Source organism: Sorex fumeus, unplaced genomic scaffold (genome assembly GCF_029834395.1).
Source record: "Sorex fumeus unplaced genomic scaffold, SorFum_2.1 ptg000123l, whole genome shotgun sequence".
NCBI classification, from domain to species: Eukaryota; Metazoa; Chordata; class Mammalia; order Eulipotyphla; family Soricidae; genus Sorex; species Sorex fumeus.
In genome coordinates this window covers 1741853-1766912 of record NW_026606180.1, presented here as the reverse complement: position 1 = coordinate 1766912, position 25060 = coordinate 1741853, and the positions used below count along the sequence as shown (strand labels likewise).

Below are 25060 nucleotides of genomic sequence, written 5' to 3'. Positions count from 1 at the left end.
TGCATGGCTCTTACTACACACACACACACACGCACACACACGCACACACACATCCTGGAATACCCCATTTCTCCCTGAAGTAAACTGTGAGGCTTCAGCTCTACTCTGGCTCCAACTCCTAGAAGGGGTGAAACACTTCTCTGTGATTCCATCTCTCTTCAAGTTGGGATAACGTAATGAGTCCCAAATAAAGACCAAACCAGGAACAACTTTTCTCTTTCTCAAGCAGGTAGATGGTGTTTAAAGTAGAGAGGACACTTAAGTAGGATTCAGGGGTTTTCCCACTCTGCCCCTTGGGAAGTACTCACCTCCAAACTTAAGCAGGAACCTTCTAGGGTGCTCAAGTCTCTGAACAGGATGATTTACTGTCCCCTGGCAGAGTCTTCTATTGGTGTTCATACTCTAGAAGCAAACAGTCTGTTGTGTCAAAGGAATGAGGGAAATTGGATCATTTCTGAACTCTGAGATGTTTTGGCTATTATGCCATATTTGTAATGACAGTTAAGAATGAGGGGGATTGTAAAGCCCAATGATGAGGCTTAGAATTTTCTGGGTCCTTCTAGCGGCTTCTGGGCTCATAGAACATAAGGAAGTATCAGAGTCTTCTGAGACTACCAGATACATTCCTGACTTTTTCCTTCTCCTAAAGCCATGGAGACCAAGAGCTTCCTTAATAAGAGAAGAGAAAGGTCCTTTGGATGTTCAGCAACAAGGTCCTGGCTCTTTCTTAGCCTTCTGACACTCTGTCGGCACTGCAGTCTCTAAGACATGCTGTCTGTCTGGGCACTGAATAGCTCATGAAGGCAGCAATAATGACTCCACTAGGGCCGACCAAGAACACAGAGTCATAACCATCAGGCCTTGATCTGATTGGCATATGGGGAGTTGTTCCCCTCCCAGGGTGAATTCTCTAGTTCATCATGCACAGTTTTGCTTGTAATGAGATGAATAACAGTTTCCATGGATATTGAACTGGCGATTCTAATATCTATCCAGGGATGCTAGAATGGATGACCTCTCAAAGCTTTGCCAGCCCTGAGCATCTATGCTCCCAAGATACCTAATATTATCACTAATATGCCATCATTTATCATAATGTTTTCAATGATGCATATCATTAATAATAATGACTGCTATCGTTCTGACTTTTCCAATCCAATGTGTGATTAGTATAATTACTTAGTACTCTGCAGGCAGATTCACCATTGTAAAAAAGACTATATAGTTGATTCTCAACTGGAAAAGAATCAGGTCAACAAACTGGTTCTGAATCTGATTCTCCTACTGAATGACCCTGCAAAGCAAATGAAGCACCCTTGGGTTAACCCAGAATTCTGCAACTGCTACTCAGACAAGCACGTTTTGTTCTTTCGAACGCAATATCCCCAGCCATGTCCAAACCTTCTGAGACAGCTGTGGTTGCTTCTCCTCCTGTTGGTCTAGGTGCAGAGTTCTGACTCCCTGTTTGCCTCAAGCCACTCATTTCCCCAGGCTGAGTATTAATTCTCTCATCTCTGAGTAGGGGCAATGCCCCTTTGTAATATAAAGTTCTTCCATCCAGTAATGCACCAAGGGATGATCTCTCCAGCCAATCCATACCTTCATCTCTCATCCTGAGGATAGTGAGATTCCAGGGGCTATAAGTGCTCTCCAACTCTGTCTTTATGAAACCAGACACATACAAACAAGTTTAAGTTCTTTTCTTGCATATGGCAAAGTATGTAAGGCCCTCACGGGCAGCACAGGGTCTTCCATTTTGCTTTGATGTCTCAAGGCATAGTGCAGGGTATTTGGGTGACCAGTCAGTCCGTGCTGCATGTGTAAAAGACAGATTTGTCACTTCTCCCACTTTCTGCTGGAGGTTGTCTCAAGCCCAAGGCTCATTGCCAGATTTCAGGTCTTTGATGTGAAATTCAGAAAACTCTGCAATGCGGATCACCTCTACGGCTCCATAGGTAACTTCAGTACAAATCCTGGACTAGAGATAGTACAGTGGGTAAGACCTTTGCACATGGTTGACCCAGGTTCAATTTCTGGCACCATATATGGTCCCCTAAAAATTGCTGGAGTGATCCCTGAGGATTGAGCTAGGAGTAATCCCTGTAATCCCTGATCACATCTGAGTAAAGCCAGAACCCTCCCTGCCACACACAACACAAAAGAATATATCCATTTATTGTTTGCTCAGCTTTGTCACTCACTAGATGAGTGACCTTGGTCAAGATTTGATCATACAAATTGACACAATCTAGATGAAGTTCTTAGAACTGTTTCTGGCACTTAGAAAAATCTCCATGAATACTGGCTATCATTATCAATTTAAGTTTGTGATTCAATTTATTTGAATTCAATTTATTCAATTCATTGAATTCAATTCATTCAATTCAATTCATTTGGATAACGCCAACCTCGGGTCAATCTAGCAAAGGAATAAGAACTTAGTTACCTGGCAAGGTAAGGAAACCAGCATACCTTGGTAAAGAAGCAGATTGTACCCTTAAGAGATTCCTAACATATTCCTAACATAAAGGCAACAAAACTGCAGAGTTGATTGACAGGCCTCCACTATTGTGGAGGTGGGAGATGGGTTTTGCATGGGAGGGGACTTTGGGGACAAAACTCAAAGGGAAGTTAGCGGTAGAGAAACAGGCACCCTGGTGTGGTATAGTGTTGGGACAAGCTTTGCACAAAGCTATTATGAACAGTATTGTTAGGGACATAGAAATATTACAACGGACAAGCTGTCTGCTATGCATGTAGCCCTCCTGGGAATGATTCCCAGTACCACCTACAGTCCCTTAGCACCACCAGGAGTGATCCCTGAGCACAACTTTGGGTGAGGCTCCTAAACAAAACAGTACCTCAATAAAAAATGGGAATAAAATACTAAATGAGAAATGACCCAGGGACAGAGGGGGAGGGATGCTGACAGTGCCACTCAGAGGTGGGTACGACAACATCATATTTCTTAAATATTGCTATGAAGTACTGTAAATTACAGATCCCAAATTAAAAATGAACAAATGAGATTTCTAAAGAAATGGAATTCTCAGAAAGAGGATGACTGGGAAGCCAGAGCTGACGGGTCGGGTTTGGATCGCACTGGATTAATGGCTGTAACTGACAACTTCCATGTCTTCTCTTTGATTATATCCCTTCTCCAAGGCGAGCAAGATACCTGCCTGCTAGAACACACCAAGTGATAGACAGCCGGGGGTAGGGGGAGATGAAGAAGATGGGGTAGGCAGCAGAGAAGTAGGGCACTGAGGATTTTCTTCATGAGCAAAAGGGAGAAATATCAGGAGGTCAGCTAATAAAGGTAACCACAGTTTAGGGAATATCTTGTTAATAGCACTCAAGGGAAAGCGAGCTCATCTATCAAAGTATATAAGCAAAATATATAAATACTAGAGTTGGTGCTGGGCATGCCAGGGAGCACCCATGAACACATGTTGCAGAGGAGGTGACAAAAAGTGGGGGGCGTGCTCATCATCACCTAACCATCTGGGCTAAGTGCTGGATGGAGGGGCCCGGCCGTGGGACGCCAGTGAGTGGGCTGGTGGCTGTGGACCAGCTGGGTTTGGGAGCCTATGGAGGTGGGAGGAACTCTGGCCTCACCTTCTCTTCAATAGGGAAGTGAGCCCGTAACCACAGTGGTGATGAGCCTCCATGAGCCTATAGGCTTGATGATGAAAGAGAATCTGGTAAATTCTGATGCCTGAGGAGCACATTTAGGTACTGTAGGCAAAGGGAGCGGAAGCTCAATTAACCCTACAATAATAAAAAGAATTAAAAAATAACTGGGTAAAAACATGCACTCTGGGCCTATTTCCCCTAGTTGGAAACATAAGAAAGCCTAATGTCCAAAATGAGAACAGGGACAAGATTGGTTCAGCTGGCAAGAGTGGCAAAAGAGCAAGATGGTGGCGGGGTGGGGGGTGGTCCCAGGACAGCTTAAGAAGTGTGGCCTGCTCCTCTGTGTAGTCTGTTGGGAATTAAATCAGTCTCCCTGTGTTAGGGAAAGGGATCCCTGGAGACAGGTGGTACACAGTGACTGACCATGAGATGGGGAACCGTAAAGGAAATTATGGAAGCTGAGGGCCTCAGGTCTGTGGGTTAAATGCGAAAAGCACAAATAGATACTTTTAAACGGTGAAAGGAGCATTAGTCTTTTTATATGGGTGGAGGGATTGTGTTCCAAGTGATTCTTAGGGCACCCAGGAACACTCTGGATGATGTATAGTCTGATTAGATGGGCTGACTGACATCACAGTTCAGAGCTTAAACTCAGCAGTGTTTGGGTCACCAGAGTCAAACTGGGGGAGCCAGTTAGTGCCAGACATCAAAGTTAGGGGCTCATGTGTTATTGCATGCCTTGCATCTAGCCCTTTGAATTATCTCCTCGGCTCCGTACTGTTCCTATTAGATGTGGGAAAGAAGCCTGGAGAGGCCTGATTCTATTTTGGAAACCTCGGATATTTACCTTTGAGGAGCACTGCTTGTCCCAACAAACTTCCTGCTGCTTGCAATATCATATGGAACATTGCTGGGTTGGCGAATCTAGGTGTGACATACAACACAGTGTGATCAGGGAGATAGCTCAAAGGGTGAGTACTCACGCTGTGCATGCAGGAGGCCTGAGTTCAATTCCTTGCCCAGCATGGTCCCCTGACCACGGAGCTGGGAGTAGCCCATGAGCACAGCCATAGGTGGTCCTAATACTAATAAAAGTGTTCAGATTTTGTTGCCTGCCAACACTAGTTTTTTTAAAATAATGGATCTATTTTACCCTCAAATATTTGCAGAAACCATCAAAGCTGCGAGGACAGAGGAAGTCCCCCACCCCAGTTCAGTCCAGTCACTGGAACCCTCTGGCATTCCCTGCAGAGCAGACATGCTAGGGAACGCAGACCTGGAAGCACTCAGGGGCCAACTTGGTGGGTTGAAAAGTCACCTCCCATTTGGAAAATGGGGCAGCTGAGTTAGTGCTTTCGCTATGGTCTGCCTGGGAATTAGATTCTATCTTTTAAAAAGTCTGGGTTCCTTTGAAATTTTAACCTCCTGAGAGCAAAAGGAAACAAAACAAAATGTCTTCTTTGAGGGGAATCCTGAGGAGTGGGGCCGATCATCAGGAGGCCTGTGCCGGAGACCTGGGCTAACATGGGCTGAATGAATCTTCCTGAGCAGAGAGAGGAGGTGGTCAGAGCCAAGAAATGCCAAAAAGGCCAGTGGGAGGACAGAGCTGACCTTAAACAAATCATTTAACTCTTCTGAGTCGCAGTCCCTTCATTTGTAAAATCGGCCATAAATACAGCTACCTTGAGAAGCTGAGGTGAGGGTTAGTGATAAATGCACAGAAGTACCAAGACAATCTCTGGAAAATGTAGGAACAGTTTTTCAGCTATCAAATGATGACTGTTGATCTCCTCTCTTCTAGAAACACCCTGCAAGTCGGTGTGTGTCTCAAGCTATGCAATGATCAGCGCTCTCCACATGACCCCATGCACTTTTAAGATGGCAGGTTGGAATTGAAACATACCCTATCATGTAAAACACATACCAGGTTCCCAAAATTTTATACAAAAAGATAAGAAAAATGTCTTATTAACAATTTTATACTGATTATATGTTGAAATGATATTAGATATGCTGGGAAAATAAAACTTGTTATTAAAATAATTCCCATATCTGTATACTTGATAGCCTGTGACTACTAGAAAATTTAAAATTACAGTCTGGCTCACACTTTATTCCTACTGGACAGTGTGCAGCTAGATGCCAGCTTTTCAGACTTTGGGTCACAAATCCATATGGGGTCATACAACTGAATAAAGGACTCCACAAAAAAAACTGTCAACAGTAAAAGATTTACGAATATGCAGTGACCAAAAATTAATTCCAAATCCACCACATAATGAATCTGGTATGTTTCTGGAAGTGCTCACGTGGGTTTCACTTCTTGGATGAAAAGTGGTGTTGAGTGGAAAAATTTATGAAGCCTAGTCTGTGTTTGAGAAGTTTATTTATTTCTATACCTTAGATTTGTACTTCCGTTTGCTGACCCATTTCCCCACGTTAAAAAAAAAAACAAACAAAAAACAAAACAAAAAAACAAAAACTTTAAAGTAATGACCAGCCCAAAGTGGTACCTGGTACCTGTGCACCCCTAGTGGATATACCTGGTATTGTCCCGGTCCAGATGTGACTTGCTGACTTTTCAAAGGAGAGACAGCTCTCTGGGGGTCCCGAACAGAAGATCCAGGTTAGTTGGGGTTGAACTATTTGTTATTAGCCGATAGCTTTTTTCACTGCACAAGTAACCACTGGTTTTTATTCCAAGAGGTTGCCTCGTTCTCCCCCATTTCAGAAGACTCCCATCTCAAACATGGACTTGGCAGGAAGCAGCTTCCACCAAGTAGTAAACAAATACAGGTGCAAAGAAAACTCCACCATTTCAAAGCCACCTTTAGAAAACCCCAGTTTTCAAAGAAATGAACAGCAGACATTCACAGACACGAGAACGTTCTTTTTTTTCTCCCTTCCAAGAAGTATGCTTGGTGGTGGTTTTGTTTAACTGTACATTTTACTGTACATATTTTTTTTAGCAACAGAAAAGATTGGCATTTATATTCTGACCACAGGGAAGCTGCTTTCCAAAACTTCAAGTCAGAAACACAACAAACACATTGCAGTTACATCGCAAGCCACCAAGAGCTCAGGGCACCGAGGAGCTTGTGTCTTCCCTTCCGACATTTGAACTTAAGGGAGTACTTGGGGTCACTTCCTCAATGGCTACATTTTAAAAGGCTGCATGAGAAAGGTGCAGAGAGAAAAGGGAGAAGAGAGAACGTGGGCATGGGTAAGAGGGAAGATGGGAAATGCTTTTTTTCATTCTGTGGAGGGGGCACCTGAGCAGTGAATGTGTGTGCTCAGCTAGTGGGATGACCTGGAAAATTAACTTGCAATCCCAGAGAGGGTCTCATCTGATATGTTTATTACCTTTTCAGGACCTGAAAGGGCCAGAGGAAAGCAGAGTCATGGAAGGTGGGGGAACAGAAAAGGAGAGTAGAGGGAAAGGAAGGGGAGGGGAAAGGAAGGGATGTGGCGTGGAGGGTGAAGGCAGGAACCTTGGAGGCACTGGAATCTGAAGGCAGCCCTGAATGGACAACTCTGCACTCTTTTCTGGAGAGTTCTAGGTGCTGTGGTGGGGTGGGGCCAGCACGGCTGCTGGCCAGAGCCCCTCAGACCTTCTAGGCCTGAAGTGGCCTCCCCTTTATGCTTTGTTTGCTGTGATATTGGCAAATCTAAAGAAGGGGACAGATGAGAGACATGAAAAATGCCGGAGAGCGAAAAGAATATTGGAGGGATGGGAAGAGAGAGAGGGGGAGACAGACAGAGAGAGAGAGAGAGAGAGAGAGAGAGAGAGAGAGGTAGTGTGTTGGTAAATGAGGAGCAACCCAGAACAGGTGGCAATCAGGAGAGGCAGCAATGCAGGGAAGCTGGTCAGAGGCTCCTAGAAAACAGCAGCTCCCCAGCCACCCGTTCTCTGGACCCTTTCCACCCCGTCAGGGGGTGCGGAGCTTAATCCTGGATGAAAATGAGCCCTGTGGACCCTCCTATCACCTCCCCAATATTTCCATGGATGGATCCTCCTACAAGAGCCATCTGTGGTAGATATCCCCCCACTTTCCAACCTGAGCCGCCTTCCTTCCTTAGGGACAGACAAGGGACACACTGCACACAGAAACCCCCTAGATTGGAAATGTGGAGACATGGACTGGGTTACATCAGTCCCTCCCCAGGCAGATGGACTGGGCCTACCATAACCTGTCAGTGACTCACTCCAAGACCTTGGGCTAGTTGGTCCGACTCAAGTAGAGAGGTGACAGGGGAGGAAAGGGTTACAAATGTCTGTTCAAGCTCCCAAACCCTAGGACTCTCCCGAGACTAGCATTGCCCCTCCAAAGCCTCTAAGATTCTCCTGTCAGGTGCAGTGAGCAGAGCAGAAGCTGCTCTTCGGCCAACTGCTGCTAAGCTAAGGAGAAACCATAATGCTGAGAGTCAGGAAGTTGTCATTAATCCTGAGATGTGGAAGGGAAGCAAGGACCTTTGGCAATCTCAATATTTTGCAATTAGGAGAATGAGATCCCAAAAGAGAAAGCATCTTGCTCAAACTAACTACAGTGGTGGTGCTGTAACCCTAACTCAGAGGTTGAACTCCCAGCACAGTGCTCATCTTAACTCTCCAATCTGCTCTCCCGCAGGGTAGCACTTTTGGTCTATCCCCTGCTCATGGGAACTTTCAGCCTCAGCTTCCCTCTCCAGAGGCAACAATTCCAAAGCTAATTCTAAACGTTGAGATCCAGTTGGCCTTACGCTAAGGCCTCTCCTTCCCCCTCACACACAGAGTCCTGGAAGTTGTTACTCTTGTGGTTAAGCAGATGTAGGTGCCAGTCTGAGAAGCAAAGGAAACTGGGCAGATGTTGGGGGGCCACACATGCGCCCCTCCCCCACAGCTCTGGTACACGGCTGACAGGAGTAATGAGGGTCTGACCAGAGGGAACCTGTTTCCAATCAAGTAAGGAAGGAGGATTTCCTTCTCTCCTCAGTGGGCAGTAGCGACCCCTCCCGAGCTGTTGGAGACAGCGTGCCGCTGAGAACTCCCCGTTATCTGGCGTGAATGAGGAGGGGGATCCCGGGAAGTGGGAAAAATCAATTCCTAAATAAAAGCCGGCAGCAGGGCCATCCAAGCCACTTGTTTCCACCCGAAAGGCAGGAGTCCCGCCTTTCCCGACCCTCGGGCCCCGCCGCTGAGTCCCTGTCCCTGAGCGCCCCGAGGCGGGCGGTGGCCTGGGGAGGGGTGCGGGTGGCTGGGGGAGGAGGCCTTGACAGAGAGCGGACTGCCCCTGGCTGTAAACATCACCGTGGAAACTCGGAGGATGGCTAGCAAAGGTTCCATCCCCACCCTCCTGCGGGGTCGGGGAGGGCCCCCGCCTACACAGTGCTCTCCATCACCCACTCGGAGCTACCGAAGGCGGCCCGGGCCCCCCCCAGGTCGCTCTCCTCGAAGGGCAGCAGCATGCCGTTGACAGAGAGGCTGCGCTTGGTCCAGATGTTCGAGACCCTCCGAGGGGGGCTGTAGCCCCCTGACAGGGTCCCTCCGGCCGCCGCGGCGAAGTCCCCCATGTCGAAGGAGTGGCTCCGCTTGGCCTTGCCCTCCAGGGGCGGGGGCAGCAGGCCACGGGCCCGGGCCTCCGGGGGTCCCAGCAGGGGCTCTCGGTCCGAGTGCCGGCCCCTGGCCGACGGCCCAGAGCCCCTCCCGCCTGGAGTCCTGGCGTCCAGCAGCTCCTCCTTTCTCTGGCTCTTGAGGTCCAGGGAGGCGAAGGCCCCCATCAGGCGGTCCAGGCGGTCCAGGTTGGGCTTGGGGCGCGGCGCGGGGGGCGGCAGCCGCCAGGGCCCGCGGCCCAGCCCCGCCGCCTCCCCGCTGCCCAGGGAGCTGGAGGAAGAGGAGTCGCTGCCTCGGGGCAGGCCGGCACTGAACTCGACCAGTTCGTTGCGCACCACCACCTTGGGGGGCCCCGGCGCCTGCGGCTGCGCCCCGTCCGTCTGCGAGAGCACGTTGCTGACCGTGGCCACGGCTGCCTTTCCCGGCGCCTCGTGGTTGCACACCTTGTAGCGCACCATGAGGATGACGATGAAGACCAGCAGGGTAGCCACGATGACGCCGCCGATGACCAGGATCATGGTGCCACCCAGGATCTGGCTGTGTATGGACCGGCACTGCGGGTAATCGGCCTTGGTGAAGAACTGGGCGCAGCCCACGATGTTGGTGGCAGTGAGCGTGGTGGCTGTGTCGTCCCACATGGCCAGCACGCACAGGTCGTAGCCAGTCCCGGACACCAGGTTGTTGACCACGAAGGCCTTGTTGGAAGCCGGGATCATCCTGGTGACGGGTAGGGGGTGGAGCGGGAGAGGGAGCAGTGGTGAGTGGAGACAGGGCAGAGATGGGAGAAGATGGGGGGGCGGTGGGGGAGACAGACAGGAGGACACAGGGAGAACAAAGCAAAGCCGATGATGGGGAGGGCCCAGGGAAGGGGAGAGAAGGTGAGGAGAGAAAGGGACCGGCAGGGGAGCGGGATAGGAGAAAAGGGGCATGCAAGAGAGAGACACACAGAGACAGAAGGACCCAGGGAAAGAATCGGAAAGCAGGCAGGGAGAGTACCCCAAAGATGTGGCAGTGGTGAATGGACAGTGAGTGTGAAGATGAAGGGAAGGAGAGGGAGAAAACAGAAAGAAGGAGAAGTAGAGATGACGTTGTCATTTAGAGGTGGGGGTACAGAGAAGGAAGAAGGAACTCAGGCAAGGGGAGAGGGGAAACATGGGGTGGGCGGCAGAGGGAGGGATACAGAGAGACAGAGGTTAAGAGCATGAAGATAAAAAGCAATTAAATAAGGGACTGCTCCCCTTGCCCCACATTCCCCCATCTACTGAAAACACTACCCATATACAAATAATACATAATACAAATGGGAATGAGAGTAGGAGGTGGACATCTCGGAGGTGGAGATGGTCTGTTCCAGACCATCTTCAACCCAGCCCAGACACGAGCTCCCGCTGTGATGTCCCCAGAGATGTTTCCGTATCAAGGAGCACCAACCCGTGCCGTGCTGGCCACAGGCTGTGCTGGCACGTAGCCAAAGCCACCCACCTCTCCACAGGCAGAAAGGGAGGCGCATCCTTGGGACTTAAGGTCTCCAAAGAGGGAGGGTCGAAAGGGCTGGAGGTGCTGCTCAGAGGAGGAGGGGCAGCGCAGAAACGAAGCCCAAAGAGCACAAGGACAAACCCTCCCACTGCCGGGCCAGCCAGGCTCACCGAGAACACCTAGGGAGAGTGTCTCTTGGCTGCAAGGACCTGAATTGGACCCCACACCTTTGGGCAGGGTCTGGCAGCCCACACCCACATTTGAAATACCACCCAAGAAGTAAGGCATAGAAGCTCTCCTAGAGGAGGACAGTCTACTCTTGTTTTGGTTTGCTGGTAAGGTGGCTCATACCTTGAAATTCATAGAACATTCCGGTGTCCGTCAGCCTGTAAGCACTCTTTCTCCAAATGTGCTGACCTGTTCTCTGTCAAATGCCTTTCTTGTGACCAAGCAGGCAGCATGGTCCTGGTAAAGGACGCCACCTGCATGTCCTGGGCCTCTCAACTCAGACCTTCAGGAAATATGGGTACTTTGCCATCATGCCTCTGGGGGCCCAAGAGACAATGCCATGTCACCCCATAGCTCACCTGCAGAAACCCTCACCTCAGCCCAGGGTGCTACAACTTTTTTGTTCCTGGAGAGCCCTCCACACTCCTGTCCCATCCGGCTCAAGGACAAACTCAGGACTCATCAGCCCTGCAACCTCAGCGCCAAGCTGCTTAATTAAGATCTCAACTATGAAATGCGAGAGCCTGATAACTTCCACCTGGGATTTTAGTTGGGCGGACTGGCGCTGACAGGCAGATATTGACATCCTGTCAGCAGCAGCCCAGAGGCTGCAGACCGCCTCCTCCCCTTCCTGACTGACTCAGTTGCCAGGGTAGGGGGGGTTGGGGTGGGGGCTTGTCCCTGTTTCACAGTCAACCCAAGCTCTAGGTATTGGGAGCTAGTCTTCACTCCGGACATCACCGAATTCTGGTAGAAGGCATAAGTGTTCGCATGACACAGAGGAAGCACTGTAAGAGACAGAGAGGCTAAGTCACTTCCTTGAAGTCACACCAGGAGGGAGGCATAGGACTTGAACAGTGGCTTCTGGACCCAAGAAGCCCTAAACACATGACAAACATGGGGTATGTCTCCTCATCTCAGTGGGAAGCCCACACTGGCCTGAGGCAGGGCAGCCACATCGATTCCTGGAGTGAAGCTGAGAGCCCACAGGATTCACACTCCTCCAACAGCTGGACCCCAGGTCCGTGTAGCTCTATGGCCAGTCTCCAGGAGCTAATTCCAAACCCTGAGAGTCTTATGACATAAATTGAAGGGTCACACCCAGAAGTGACCATAATAATGTCTAATGTCTCTACTCTTTGCCATGAGTCCCTTGAAGAGAGATATCACACCATTGAAGATAGGAGTAAGGGGACAAAGACCACCAGAGGAAGACCAGGGAGACAAGAATCCTGACCATACATGCTTCCCTGCCACCAACATTCCAACTTCTCTCCCTTGCTGAGCCCAACCCCAAACCAGGACTCATGGATTCACACTGGTCAGCCTTCCTGGGAAATATTAAAATTATACATGGAGGTATATGAAACTGCAGAGGCTAGTGTTAATCATAGAGATAAAAATGCCATCCTATCAGCCCTGAGGCCCAAATTCATCTGTCTTCCAGACTTGCTACTACAACCACAAGAAAAACACTAGACCCATGACATGACTGAAAGACCAGGTCAACCACCCACAAAGCCAAATATCTTAGGACAAGTTAGTATCTCTTCATTTGCTTCTCCTGGAATCTGGGACGGTTTCTGCCTTAGAAATAAGGAAGAGATATATATAATCTTAGGGTAGAAAAGATAGTACAGCCAGTAAGGCACTTGCCTTACACCTGGGTTTAACCTCTGACATCTCCTATGGTCCGCTGAGCACCACCAGGAGTGATCTCTGAGTGCAGAGCCAGGAGTAACCCCTGAGCACTTCAGGGTATGGGCCCCAAACAAAAACAACAAACAAAACAGATAAAAACAGATATACTCAATCTTGTCCACCTAGGAAACAAATAGGAGTTGCCATAAGCCCATCAATGATGAATCTTTATTACTTAAATTGTTATATAATATAATCATTTATTTCATTTTTCTTCTATCAAGAATCACTACCACCATGTCATTCAATTTGCAGGTAAGTTGGAACCCACCCCTAAGCGGCAGGGGAAGTAGTTAGTCAGCTATTTTTTCTTCCTTTTCTTTACGTAGCACTGATAGTTTATTCATTAATTAATTTATTTTTATCATTAAAAACTCATCAGAAAAAAGGGATGGCAAACATAATGGAGATCCAAAAGGCGAGAGGACATGTGGCACAATATCGTGGTCCCAACCCTCCTGGTGGAGACACATCCTAAAATCCTGATCCATTTCTTTTCTTCACAATAAACTAGTGACATCTCCATTAGCAGAAAGAATGAATTGCTATTTTAAGTTTTTCCAATGTGTTAAATTTAATTAAGTGCACTCCAAACCACAATTTAAACTGTAACCCCAACAACTTACCCAGAAGAAACAAGTATAAGTGGTTGCTACTACATTGTTTTTCTTCTCCTTTTCCCCCTGCTAATAGTTGTTTGTCATTTATTCATTCAGTTTATCACTAGCAAACAACTCTAAGGCTGATACCAGCGGTTTAAAAAAGTAATCACAGGAAAAGCTGAAGAGACAGTACAGTGGGATATGCCATTTGCCTGGCACGCAGCCAGCCTGGGTTGGATCCTGGCATCCATAATGTCATTAGGAGTGATCCCCGAGTGCAAAACCAGCCAGGAATAACTCCTGAGCACCACTGAGTGTGGCCCTAATACAAAAAAAAAAAAGAAAAAAAGAAAAGAAGTTTGTTGATCTTGTTTATTCTTTCCAAGAACCAGCTCCTGGTTTCATTGATTCTTTGTATTGCTTTCTTGGTTTCTATATTTTGATTTCTGCTCTGGTTTTGATTATTTATTTTCTACTAGTCCTGGAGTTCATTTGTTTTTGGTTCTCCAGACATCTAAAGTATGCATTTAGGTTGTTGATGTTATCTTTTTCTTCTTTCCTTATGTAGGCCTGTATTGCTATGAGTTTCCCTCTTAATACTGCTTTTTCTGTTACTATAGATTTTGCTAACTTGTTTCTTCATTATCATTATTCTCAAAGAATCTTTTTGTTTCTTCTTCTTTGGTCCAAGTATTATGTGGTAGCATGCTATTCAGTATCCAGTGGTTACAGTTTCTCCCCATCTTCTTTTTATGGTTATTTATATCTTCATGGCTTTGTGGTCTGATATGATGCTTGTTATGATTCTTATGTTTGTGAATTTATGTAAGTTAGACTTATGTCCTAAAATATGATTTAACCTGGAGAATGTTCTGTGTGTACTAGAGAAGAACATGTATAGTCTTGAGAATGGAAGGCCCTGTATAAATCCATTAGGCCCAGCTCTTTAGTTACTCATTTAGGGCTCTTGTGTCTTTACTAAAGCTTCCAACAAGATCCTATACCCATGCGTGATTTAAAACAAAACAATAAAATAGGAGTGGAAGGAAATTCCTCAGTTAGTAACAGCTATCAATAAAAATCCCATCAGCAGTATATATATATACATATACATATATATACATATATATATGTTTGCTTTTTGGATCACACCTGGCAATGCACAGGGGTTACTCCTGGCTCATTACTCCTGGTGGTGCTCGGGGGACCATATGGGATGCAGGGATTGACCCCGGGTTGGGAGCGTGCAAGGCAAACACCCTACCTGCTGTGCTATGTCTCCAGCCCCGCTAATATTATTCTTAATGGTGAAAAACCGAAAGCATTCCACTGAGATCAGGGCCCAGAAAAGAATGTTCACAGTTCCCACTCTTATTCACCATTGTATTAGAAGTCTTTGAAACAGTAATCAGGGAACAAAAGGAAATAAAAGGGATATAAACTGGAAAAGAGGAAGTCTAATTATCTCTATTTGCAGATGACATGATGACATACATGAAAAACCCTAAATAGTTCACTTAAAAACTCCAGGAAGCAATAAACATATTGCTTAGTGGCTGGATACAAAGTCAATACATAAAAATAAGTTGTGTTTCTAAATACAAATAATGAATCAGAAAATAAAGAGATCAAAGAGTCTATCCCACTTAAAACAGTGTTAGAAAACATCAAGAACCTAGGAATCAATGTAACAAAAGAGGTGAAAGACCTATACCATAAAAATTTCCAAAACACTCTAGAAATAAACAGGAGATCTTAGGAAATGGCAAAAACATGCCATTCTCATTAATCGGAAGCATCAACATTGTCAAAATGACTACCTTACCTAACGTACTATATAGATTTAATGCAACCCCTATGCAAATTCAGATGACATTCTTCAAGGACTTAGAACAGCCAATTATTAAGTTTGTGTGGAGCCATAAAAGACCCCAAATAGCCAAAACCATACAGAAAAACAAGAAACTGGGAGGGAACTCACTACCTAAGTTGAATCTATCCTATAAAATCATAGTTATCAAAACTATGGAATCTAGAAGGACTCTATGACCGCTAGGTATTCAAGGACAAACACCCATATATATTTTTTGACAAAGGAGCTGAAAGTATGAAATGGAATAAAAGCCTTTTGAACAAATATTGTTGGAATAATTAGATAACCACATTCAAGAAATTAAAGCTGGATCCATATCTTACACTTTACACAAGTGTCAGCTCAAAGCAGATCATAGACCTTGAGATTAGACCCAAATCTACAAAATGCACTGAGGAAGGCCTAGACCTAGGCCTAGACCTCAAAGGAGTCTTCAACAATACGATGCCACTGGCAAGGGCTACAGAATAAAAACTAAATAAAAGGGACTACAACAAACTTAAAAGTTTCTGTATGACAAAAAAATGCTAAAAAATAAATGGCAGTTGAATGGGACAAATTATTTCCACTCAAAACATCAGATACAGGGTTGATATCCAGCATCTATTAAGAACTCACAAGTATTAACAACAACAACAACAAAATCTAAAAGCCTCATCAAAAAATGGGGAGGGGAAATGAATAGATACTTCTCTAAGGGAGACCAATGGATGGCTAGCAGACACATGAAAAAAATGCTCATTTTCACTTATTATAAAGTTTATGTATGGTTTGAGATATCATCTTATAGCAGTGAAAACGGCACATATCAAAAACATTTCTCTTGGCAGGGATGTGGCAATAAAAGGACCCCTCATCCATGCTGGTGGGAATGCTGTCTGATTCAACCCCTACGGGAAACAAAATGTAAGTTACTCAGTAACCTCAGAATTGATCTCCCCTATGACCAGCAATTCCAGTTTTTGGGTATCTATCCTTACAACAGTAAAACATTCATTCAAAAGAAAGTATGCACACCATTATTCATTGTAGCACTCAGTGAAATTTCTAGTATTTGGAAATCAACCTAGATGCCCAACAACACACTAAGTGGATCATGAAGATGTGGTATATATGCACAATGGAGCTGTAAGGGATGTTGAAACCATGCAATTCATGGAAACATGAATAGAACTTGAAAACATCAGATTCAATAAAGTAAGCAAGAATCGTAAGAATAAACACGGGATGATATCCCTTTTATGTGCTATTTAAAGAATAACTGGATGTAAAGTAGTAAAGGCCCTCCCATTGATCATCGATTTGCTCGAGCGGGCCCAGTAACGTCTCCATTGGAGACTTTGTTGTTACTGTGTCTGGCATATCGAATACTCTCGGTAGCTTGCCGGGCTCTCCGAGAGGGGCGGAGGAATCGAACTCGGGTCGGCCATGTTGGCTGCGTGCAAGGCAGACACCCTACCCGCTGTGCTATCGGAGTAAAAGCAAATGTTTTAAAGGGGGGAAATTCTTTGATCATCCTCGGCCACCAAAGTATAGGAAGAACGAAAGAAATGGAGGGGAGGTGGAGAAGAGACAGATGAGAAGCAACTGGGGCCAGGTCAGGGGAGTCAGGTACAGAGGTTGTGTTCAGGAATGACAAGCAAAATATCCAAACAACAGAATCAGCAACACTGAAATCAAGAGACCCAAACTTTAACAAACACATGTAGAAAGGTGCTGTCAGGAGGTCAGGCTGCAGGGGATGGAGGGTGGATATGGGAGGGAAGCAGGAGACATTGGTGGAGGAAAGTTGAAACTGGTGATGAGTGGGATCAGTTCTGCAATATTGTATGTCTAAAACTCATCTATGAATAACTTTGTGAATCACAGTGCTTTAATAAAAAAAATGTGGGAAAAGAATAAAAGAAGTAGTCAAAGAAGCTTACTGGCTATTTTCTTTGTTATCAGATCTGTGTTGGCACTGGATCTCTGCCTTCCCCCACTTAGTCACCCATCTCTCCTTCTGCCAGGATATGATGAGGAACTATATTTCCCAGGCTCTCTTGATGTTAAACTTCCAGGTGGAATATGCAACAAGACATGAAGGAAGACTGGAGAGTGGGAGGAGTGGGAAAGCCAGGTATCTCTCATCTGTCCATTTCAAACCTTGTCTCCCAGTTAGTTTCAGAGTCTCCTCAGAGTTCTAGCTCCTGCTAGAGAGACTTGGATCCTTGACTCTGTACATTCTTCCATCCTTGGGGAGGGCTGGATGGGTGGAAGTGGTTTTCTGCTATTGCTACTTTCTGTGGTGCCTCGCTTTCCCCAGCGAACCCCCCAATCTCTCACATGCCTGAATGCCTTTACTAATGTCTCTCTTAGACTACGAGTGTTTTCTTTTCTTCTGGCTGAACCCTACGTGGCATAGGAGATCACTTTACCTGCTGAGCCTATTCTACCTTCAAGATCATTTTGTCCTGCTCTTTGGGAAAATGCACTTCACCTCATATTGGCAACAACACAACTTGGTCCTTCCTAGAGACCGACACCTTTAGGAAATGCTTTGCCATCTTCTAGGAACCACTCACAATTCCCCAAATGTACCAACTGACCCCTGGATATGTAACAGCCCCTTTTCCTAAAATCTGTCCTTCCCCTCCAGGCTCTCTTCTCCTTTAAACTTGACATGGTCCTCTCCTTCCATTGCCTCCAGCCTTCCTCTGTCACAGCTTTTCCCTTCAGGCTTCAGGCTGTATCTTACTTGACTCGAATCTCACTGCTCCACTGCCAGCCTTGAGAACTGCTGAGTAAATACTGAGCCCAAGGATGGAGGAGCCAATGGAAGAGTGCTCTACTCAACGTTTGGGATTACTAGCTAAATATGATGACTAACTCACAGTCCAGTGATGCAAGGCTCTGGCTGGGAGGAGTTTATATCTTTACAGAGGAGTTTTTCTGTATTGAGGCTCGACTCACAAATTCCTGATGGCTCTTCATGAATGTGCATATAGATGTATGTTTGAGGTGTGGGTGTGCAAGTATGGTTTGAGGATATGATTGTGTGAATGTGTTATGAGAGACAGAACCACACACAGAAATATGTGCATATATAAAGTGTTCTAGACCTTAGCAAGGTGAATCTCTGCCTTGTTCCTCTTTCACCCATTTTCTAGCTCCTCAATTCTACCAGGAGTGCCCCAGTGTGCTCTGACACTTTGGAGTGAACTCTGAACTCTGTGCTTTCCTGTTTCTGACAAGAAATATATATTGGGCTTCAGGAAGTAGCACGAGAAGGACTTCAAGTGGCCCCCCTGGGCCTCTACTTTGGAGCTGACTAGCAAAGTTTGCTCAGCCACTTTCCTTGCCTTGTTTTATCCCTGACCAGATTAGACCCTGCTCTTCCTTGCAGGGTATCCAAGAGGTGTCTTGGACACAGAGGTGTCCAAGGAGTCCATTCTGGCAGAAGCAATGAAGACTGCAGGCCAGGTTTCTTCTATAGACTGGGCCCTGGGTATGGTGACACTTCTTAACCAGTCAGATTAGACTAAGGCCTGAGGGAATGGAGCCTCATATCTGAGTATCCTCATAAAGAAGACATCCTGACTAGCCCAATTTATTCCCCTTAGAGCCGAAGGATTCAAACTGGGGAGTTTTTTTATGTGTAGGTCTGTGTGTGGGGGGGGTGGGGGTTATGAGGTGCAAAAGTTTGTGTGGGGTGTGTGTGTATGTCTGTGTGTGTTGGGAGTGACAATTAAATGAGAGATGTGTATGGTAGGGCATTTGCCTTGCACGCAGCCAACATGGCCGACCCAAGTTCGATTCCTCCGCCCCTCTCAGAGAGAGCCTGGCAAGCTACCGAGAGTATCTCACCTGCAAGGCAGAGCCTGGCAAGCTACCCGTGATGTATTCGATATGCCAAACACAGTAACAACAAAGTCTCCAATGGAGACGTTACTGGGCCCGCTCGAGCAAATCGATGAACAACGGGAGGGCAGTGACAGTGACAGTGTATTTGTGCAACAGGAAACACTTGGTGCTAGAGTGCCCTGCCAAATGCAATTTTTGCTTTCTTGTCAACAAATTCCCTTCTTTTACCTCCAGCCTTCATTATCCCTTCAGTCCCTCAGAAATTCCATTTTTGAGGAATTTCTCCCATTTAGTGAGTCACCCTGATCTGTTGGCCCCAGGACTCGTTTGGAGAAGTCACTGCCAACTTCCCTGCTCCCCTGCCCAGCTCTGTACCCTCATTACTGGAACTTTACAGACATGTTTTTCAGCTTCTGTGACCCATCAGAGGCATCGGGGACATGAAAGGACCCCCCTGAGCACACAGGCAAGAGACCCTGCCCTCCCACTGACTGCCAGCCCCACAGGACCTGTGTGTGTCCCTGCCCAGGAACATGACTGCTTTTAGCTCTCTCCCAACTGCCCAGGCACTTGGCAGGCAGGGTCTGTGTCCACACTGATGACCAGAGGGAGGGAGAGTGAGACACATACTAGCAGGAGAAACTGAGTCTCAGGCATAAAGGCCATCTCTCATAAGCTCACAGCCCACATCATCAACCTGGTGGTCCAGGCTCTCGGGCAAGATCTTCACTACACAAGTCACCTTGAACCCCTGACCAGTGTTGGATTTCAACAAGAAGGAAGCCTCTTGGTGAGCCTGTGAAAGAGACAGAGCTGCAGATTGGCACATGCTCTGAACACAGGAAACCTGGTTCCATCCCTGACACTGCATGGTCCCCTAAGCACTACCAGGAATAACTTCTACACAGAGAGACAGTAGCCCTAAGTACTGCCATGTGTAGCCCCCAGCCCTATAATACCTACTGACCTTTACTGAAAACTTGTTAGAAGTCAAACAACATCCTGAATATTCCACATCAATTCTTCTCAACCACTAGTTTTTGAACTAGTGCCAGTTCACAAAAATTTCCTGCCAGCTGCAAAAAAAAAAACTGGTATAAAGTTATTTCCACTTAACTTATCCCATTTTTGATTCCATTTGCTTCCATTTGCTTCTAGGAATGCAGCGCTGACATGCATTTCTAGAAACACCTCAGATGCGTCTTACAGTGCATTTTGAATTAATTTCAGGTTAGTGTGTGATCAGAAACCTTTTACTGCTGCCCAAGTTCTCACAAACCCCCACATTTAGTGACATATTTTCAGAAGGGACCATGAGACCATGACACCCCACTTAAGAGGCCAGGGTCTGGAATAGCAGTTGTCACATGTCAACCCCCTCAAACACTCATTAGTCAGGAGACGGCAAAAAAAAGCTCTATACTTTACACCCCACCACTAACAATATCCAGCTACTCCAATTAGTTTCAAATGTATTAAAATGAAATACAACCAGGACGTTTAGTTCTCTGGCAGTTCTGGGCATTTTTCAAACACTCAACGGTGAGACATGGCCAGCATCACTCTAGCGTGAACTTCCCATCAAAGGGCTCCACCGGGCTGTTTTGGGCCTGCTAAGGGTCAGGCCAGGCGGGTGTTCAGTGAGTGGGAAAAATATCCCATTGCCTGTGAGACCCCAGCATACTCAGCAGGCAAGCAGGGGGTTGCAGCTAATGCGGGGTCAGCTCAGGCCTAGGGACTCCTGGTTTTGGAGGTTTTGATTTAGACTGAGCTGTTTCCCCATGGTGTTCACTCTCTGACTCTGCAAAGCCTTGTCTTCAGTTCTTTTTGATCCTTTCAGCTTCCTCCACCCCCATAAGCGCGCTGACTCTTTGCCGCTCACTTAGCAGGAGCCCAGTCTGAGACTGTGAGCCCCTCGGTCCTTCTTCTTCTATAGATGTGTTTTTGCTATTCACTGCCCAGTCTCCAGGTACACATCATAAGTCTGTGCCTCAGTGAAAGCTCCCTAATAGGGACTGGAGAGAGAGCACAGGGATAGGGCACTTGACTCGGAGGTGGCAGGCGTGGATTTAATCCCCATCACCACAAATATTCCCCTGAGCCTTGCTAAGAGTGATGCCTAAGTGCAGAGGCAGGAATAAGCCCTAAGCACTGACAGGTATGGCACCCACCTCCAAAAAAGAATGAGAAAAAAGAAAGGGCGCAAGAAAGAGAGAGGGGGAGGGAAGGAGGGAGGGAGGAAGAAAGGGAGGGAGGAAGGAAGGAAAGAAGGAAGGAAGGAAGGAAGGAAGGAAGGAAGGAAGGAAGGAAGGAGGAAGGAAGGAAGGAAGGAAGGAAGGAAGGAAGGAAGGAAGGAAGGAAGGAGGGAGGGAGAAAGGAAAGAAGGAGGAAGGAAGGAAGGAAGGAAGGAAGGAAGGAAGGAAGGAAGGAAGGAAGGAGGGAGGGAGGGAGAAAGGAAGGAAGGAGGAAGGAAGGAAGGAAGGAGGGAGGAAGGAGGGAGGGTAGGAGGGAGGAAGGAAGGAAGGAAGAAAGGAAGGAAGGAAGGAAGGAAGGAAGGGAAGGAGGGAGGGAGAAAGGAAGGAAGGAGGGAGGGTAGGAGGGAGGAAGGAAAGAAGAAGGAAGGAAGGAAGGAAGGAAGGAAGGAAAGGAGGGAGGGAGGGAGGGAGGGAGGGAGGGAGGGAGGGAGGGAGGGAGAAAGGAAGGAAGGGAGAAAGATCTGATAAATCTGATCACAGTAATAAATGTCTCCACTCTCACCCTCAGAAATACCCATACAAGCTGTAGCTAGGCTTCTCTAAGGAACCAGTCAGGAAGTAGTCTGGTTCCCAGGTCTAATGTCAATTCTTCTGCTTAGTGGCTGCAATGGCTCACCTTGGCCACTTTCTGAAGCTCTCTGTACCTTAGGGGCCCATTGTTGTAAAAACAGAAACATACATTGCACACCTGCTAATAGACATGGTATCTCTGCTTTAAGGTTTGAGAGAGGAATGAGTCGTTAGGGACACAGGTCAGTGTCTGGCACCTAGAATGCTCCCTTTAGGGCTTGTAAAATGAAGGAGCAGCTGCTGCTGAACCAGGGGGAAGCTGCTCTCTAAGAGTGAGTCTTCACAGCTAGAGCTTGACAGCTGCCAGCTAGCTTGGAGATCACGAGGATACTGCGGGGCCAGCAGGCACTCAAGGCAGGATGTGCTTCCCCTCCCGGGGACTCTGGAAGGAGTTTTTCAGAAGCTACATGGGGACTGTGTTCTTTAAGCTCTGGCTAAGTGATGGAAATGATTACTGGGAGATAAGTTAAAGGAGCATGCATCTGCCCAGAAGAAGGGCTCACCTGGACACAGGTGGGACCACAGCAGGACAGCTGCCTTTGCTCCCTGACTCAGGATGCAGGGCAGACTCAGCTGTCAACGAGGATCTGGGAACGTCGCCAATCTCTGTATAACCAAGAAGGCCATATCAAGAAGGAGTTTGCTCTACTTCTTCATAGAAAGAATAAGTCCAGAGGTTCCCAGGCTTCCAGCCCAGCACTATTATTTATCAGCTGTATGACCTTGAGTGAGATGCTTAACACTTCCATCAAGGATGCAGTTGAGGTAAAGAAAACTGGCCGGCAGGCACCACAACACCCGGAGAATTCTCCGGCCCCCATATCGAGCCGATATCACTGGGAGGTCCCAGATGGGGTAGGTGCAGTCTCCAGATGGAATCCCGGTGACCATGAGTTTCTACAAGCATGGCTCCAGTATGTGGGCACCAGGACTGTTCTTCTGAACTGCATGGAGGTGCTGGGCCGGGCACTTCCATCCTGGCTTCCAGTCAGCCCCTGATCCTGGAAGTCACACCCTCAATCTCCCCTGGCACCAGTATGTGGGCACCAGGACTATTCTTCCGAACGTCATTTCATCTATATGTGAAATAGGACAGCAGCATCAACTACCTGTGGTGAGTGGGAGAAATGTAGTACAATGGAAATAAACATGACTGTCCTCTTACTCTCTTCTTGGGACCCTTAAGGATCCAATAAACATGATAATAATGATGGTGAGTTGTCATTTACTCATTGAGTAGCTGAGAAAAGCAAGTTCGATAACAATTTATCACTTGTCAGCAAAAACAGAGGAGGTGTCAGACCAATTATACTTGTTATAAATACAGGATTGTGTGGCATCACTGTTTACCATCACCACCAGTCACAGCCAAACTGACCAGATGGTTCACCCCAGTTGGAAGACGCATAAATCCATGGGGGTGACCCCCAGGGGCAAACTCACCGTCACTGATGGCACCAACTTCCTGGAAACATGGTGGACCTAGCATTGGCTGTACATGGCGTGGAGATCAGTATGACTCCTGCACAGGATGCTGAGGAAAGCCATGAAGCCGGAACAACTTTGTGAAATTCTGACTCATGTTACCATATGATGAACCTACAGGACAGGCTGCCAAGGGAAATACATCAGGCAAAAGGCCAAATACTATCTGTGTCTACTACTTACAGGTGTATCTGGACTGGCCAGACTCAGAGACAGAAGTGGAATAGGTCAGGGCTGGGGGAAGGGAAAGTTAATTCTTCCTGGTTCCCTCTGTTTTGTATTTGGGCAACACACAGCAGTGCTAATACTGAGTCCTGGTTCTATGTTCAGGAACCACTCTTGGCAGGCTCAGAGGACCATATGTGGTGCCAATGATCGAACCTGGGTTGACTACATGCAGGCAAACACTGTACTTTTTGCTCTGGCCCCAGAGTTCAATTTGGGGGAGAGCTTCAATGCTATGGAAATGGATGGTAAAAATGGCTGTAGATAGAATGAATGGGTTCACACTGCTGGATGGTACACTGAAAATAGTGAAAATAGTCCATTTTGTGTCATTCATAGATATGAGGTCTTCTTGTGTACAGTGGGGACATTCAGATCTCATGTCTGCCTGAATGAATGAAAAACAAACCAGCTCTTCTTGCAGGTCTGGTGTGGAGAGGGGAGGTGCTGACTCCACCAGCCCACAGGAGATCGAGTGCAGAGCAGCAGAATCAGCCAGTCCTCCGCCCCATCCTCCCTTATGAGCCCTGTGTAGGAGATTGATCAGGGCCTCTCTGCAGAGCCTTTCTGCTGAGCATCCCCAGACTCTTTTGCTTTTAACAAGTCTGCTGTCTGGGAAAGTGAGCCAGAATAGGAGAGAAATGATCCTGGACTGAAGCCTCAGGTGAGCAGTGGAGGACCACTCCCTCCACCTAGTGAATGGCTTTGACAAGAGGAGAGGGAGTAAGCTGTCTCAAAATAGGCTTGAAGGAACAAAGCTCCAAGCCCAGCTCTGTCCAGGACATGCTGTGTGACTGGGCAAGTCCCTTTCCTTCTTTGTGCTTCAGTGTACAATGCTGACATTCTAGAACACGGCAAGAATATCACTGAAAGAGAGCTGGCAGAAGCAAGGGGGAGGTGGCAGGAAGGTAGGTGAGAAAGAGCCATGTAAGGGTTATAAGAGAGCAGGCACCAAGCTAGGGCTGGTGCTCAACCTAATTTGCTGCTCAAATCCCAGCTCACGACTTACTGATCAGTTCTCTGTACCCTAAACTTCCTTAGCTCCCTAGAGCTTCAGCCTTTCTGTTTGTAAAGACAGTTTGTGAAGCAAACTGGCAATCATATGAGAGTTAAAAATAATATAAATTTTATGTGATGTATAATATATAGGTGACAAATATATCACCTAACCATCTAGTATCCAACCTACCAACCTATTGTCTAGTTTCTAGCCTCTATTCATGAATTACAGATCTCTCTCGAGAATTTGTATATAAGGTCCATCTGATCTGCCACTTACCTATCTTTCTTAAGGATCAACTTAAGGTGCCATTATTATTTTCTTGCCTCTTCTCTTGCCTGCCATAGGCCTGGGAGCAACTGCTTCTAAGGCACCATTAGCATAGAAGTAAGTCCATTAATGCATGCTACTTTCTCGGTCTTGTGTCTATCACCTATCTACCCATCCACTCTAGCTGCCCACCTGCTGCCTACTTAGTCTCCTCTTTATGTATTCACAATCACCCATTTGTCCATTCCCTACCTATCTTTAGCATCTATCTGTGATATATCCGTATTTTGTTTTTAGAGTACATCA

General features: G+C 46.8%; 1 protein-coding gene across 2 annotated transcripts in view; it reads right to left on the bottom strand.

Moving 5' to 3' along the window:
* Positions 1-8994: 8994 nt before the first annotated feature.
* LRFN2 (leucine rich repeat and fibronectin type III domain containing 2) overlaps positions 8995-25060 on the bottom strand; it is a 183095-nt gene continuing 167029 nt past the window's right edge. For both annotated transcript variants that reach the window (XM_056137307.1, XM_056137306.1), the window contains one exon: positions 8995-9943. In XM_056137307.1, coding sequence (XP_055993282.1) covers positions 8995-9943 — 949 coding nt within the window. The remainder of the gene's footprint in view (positions 9944-25060) is intronic.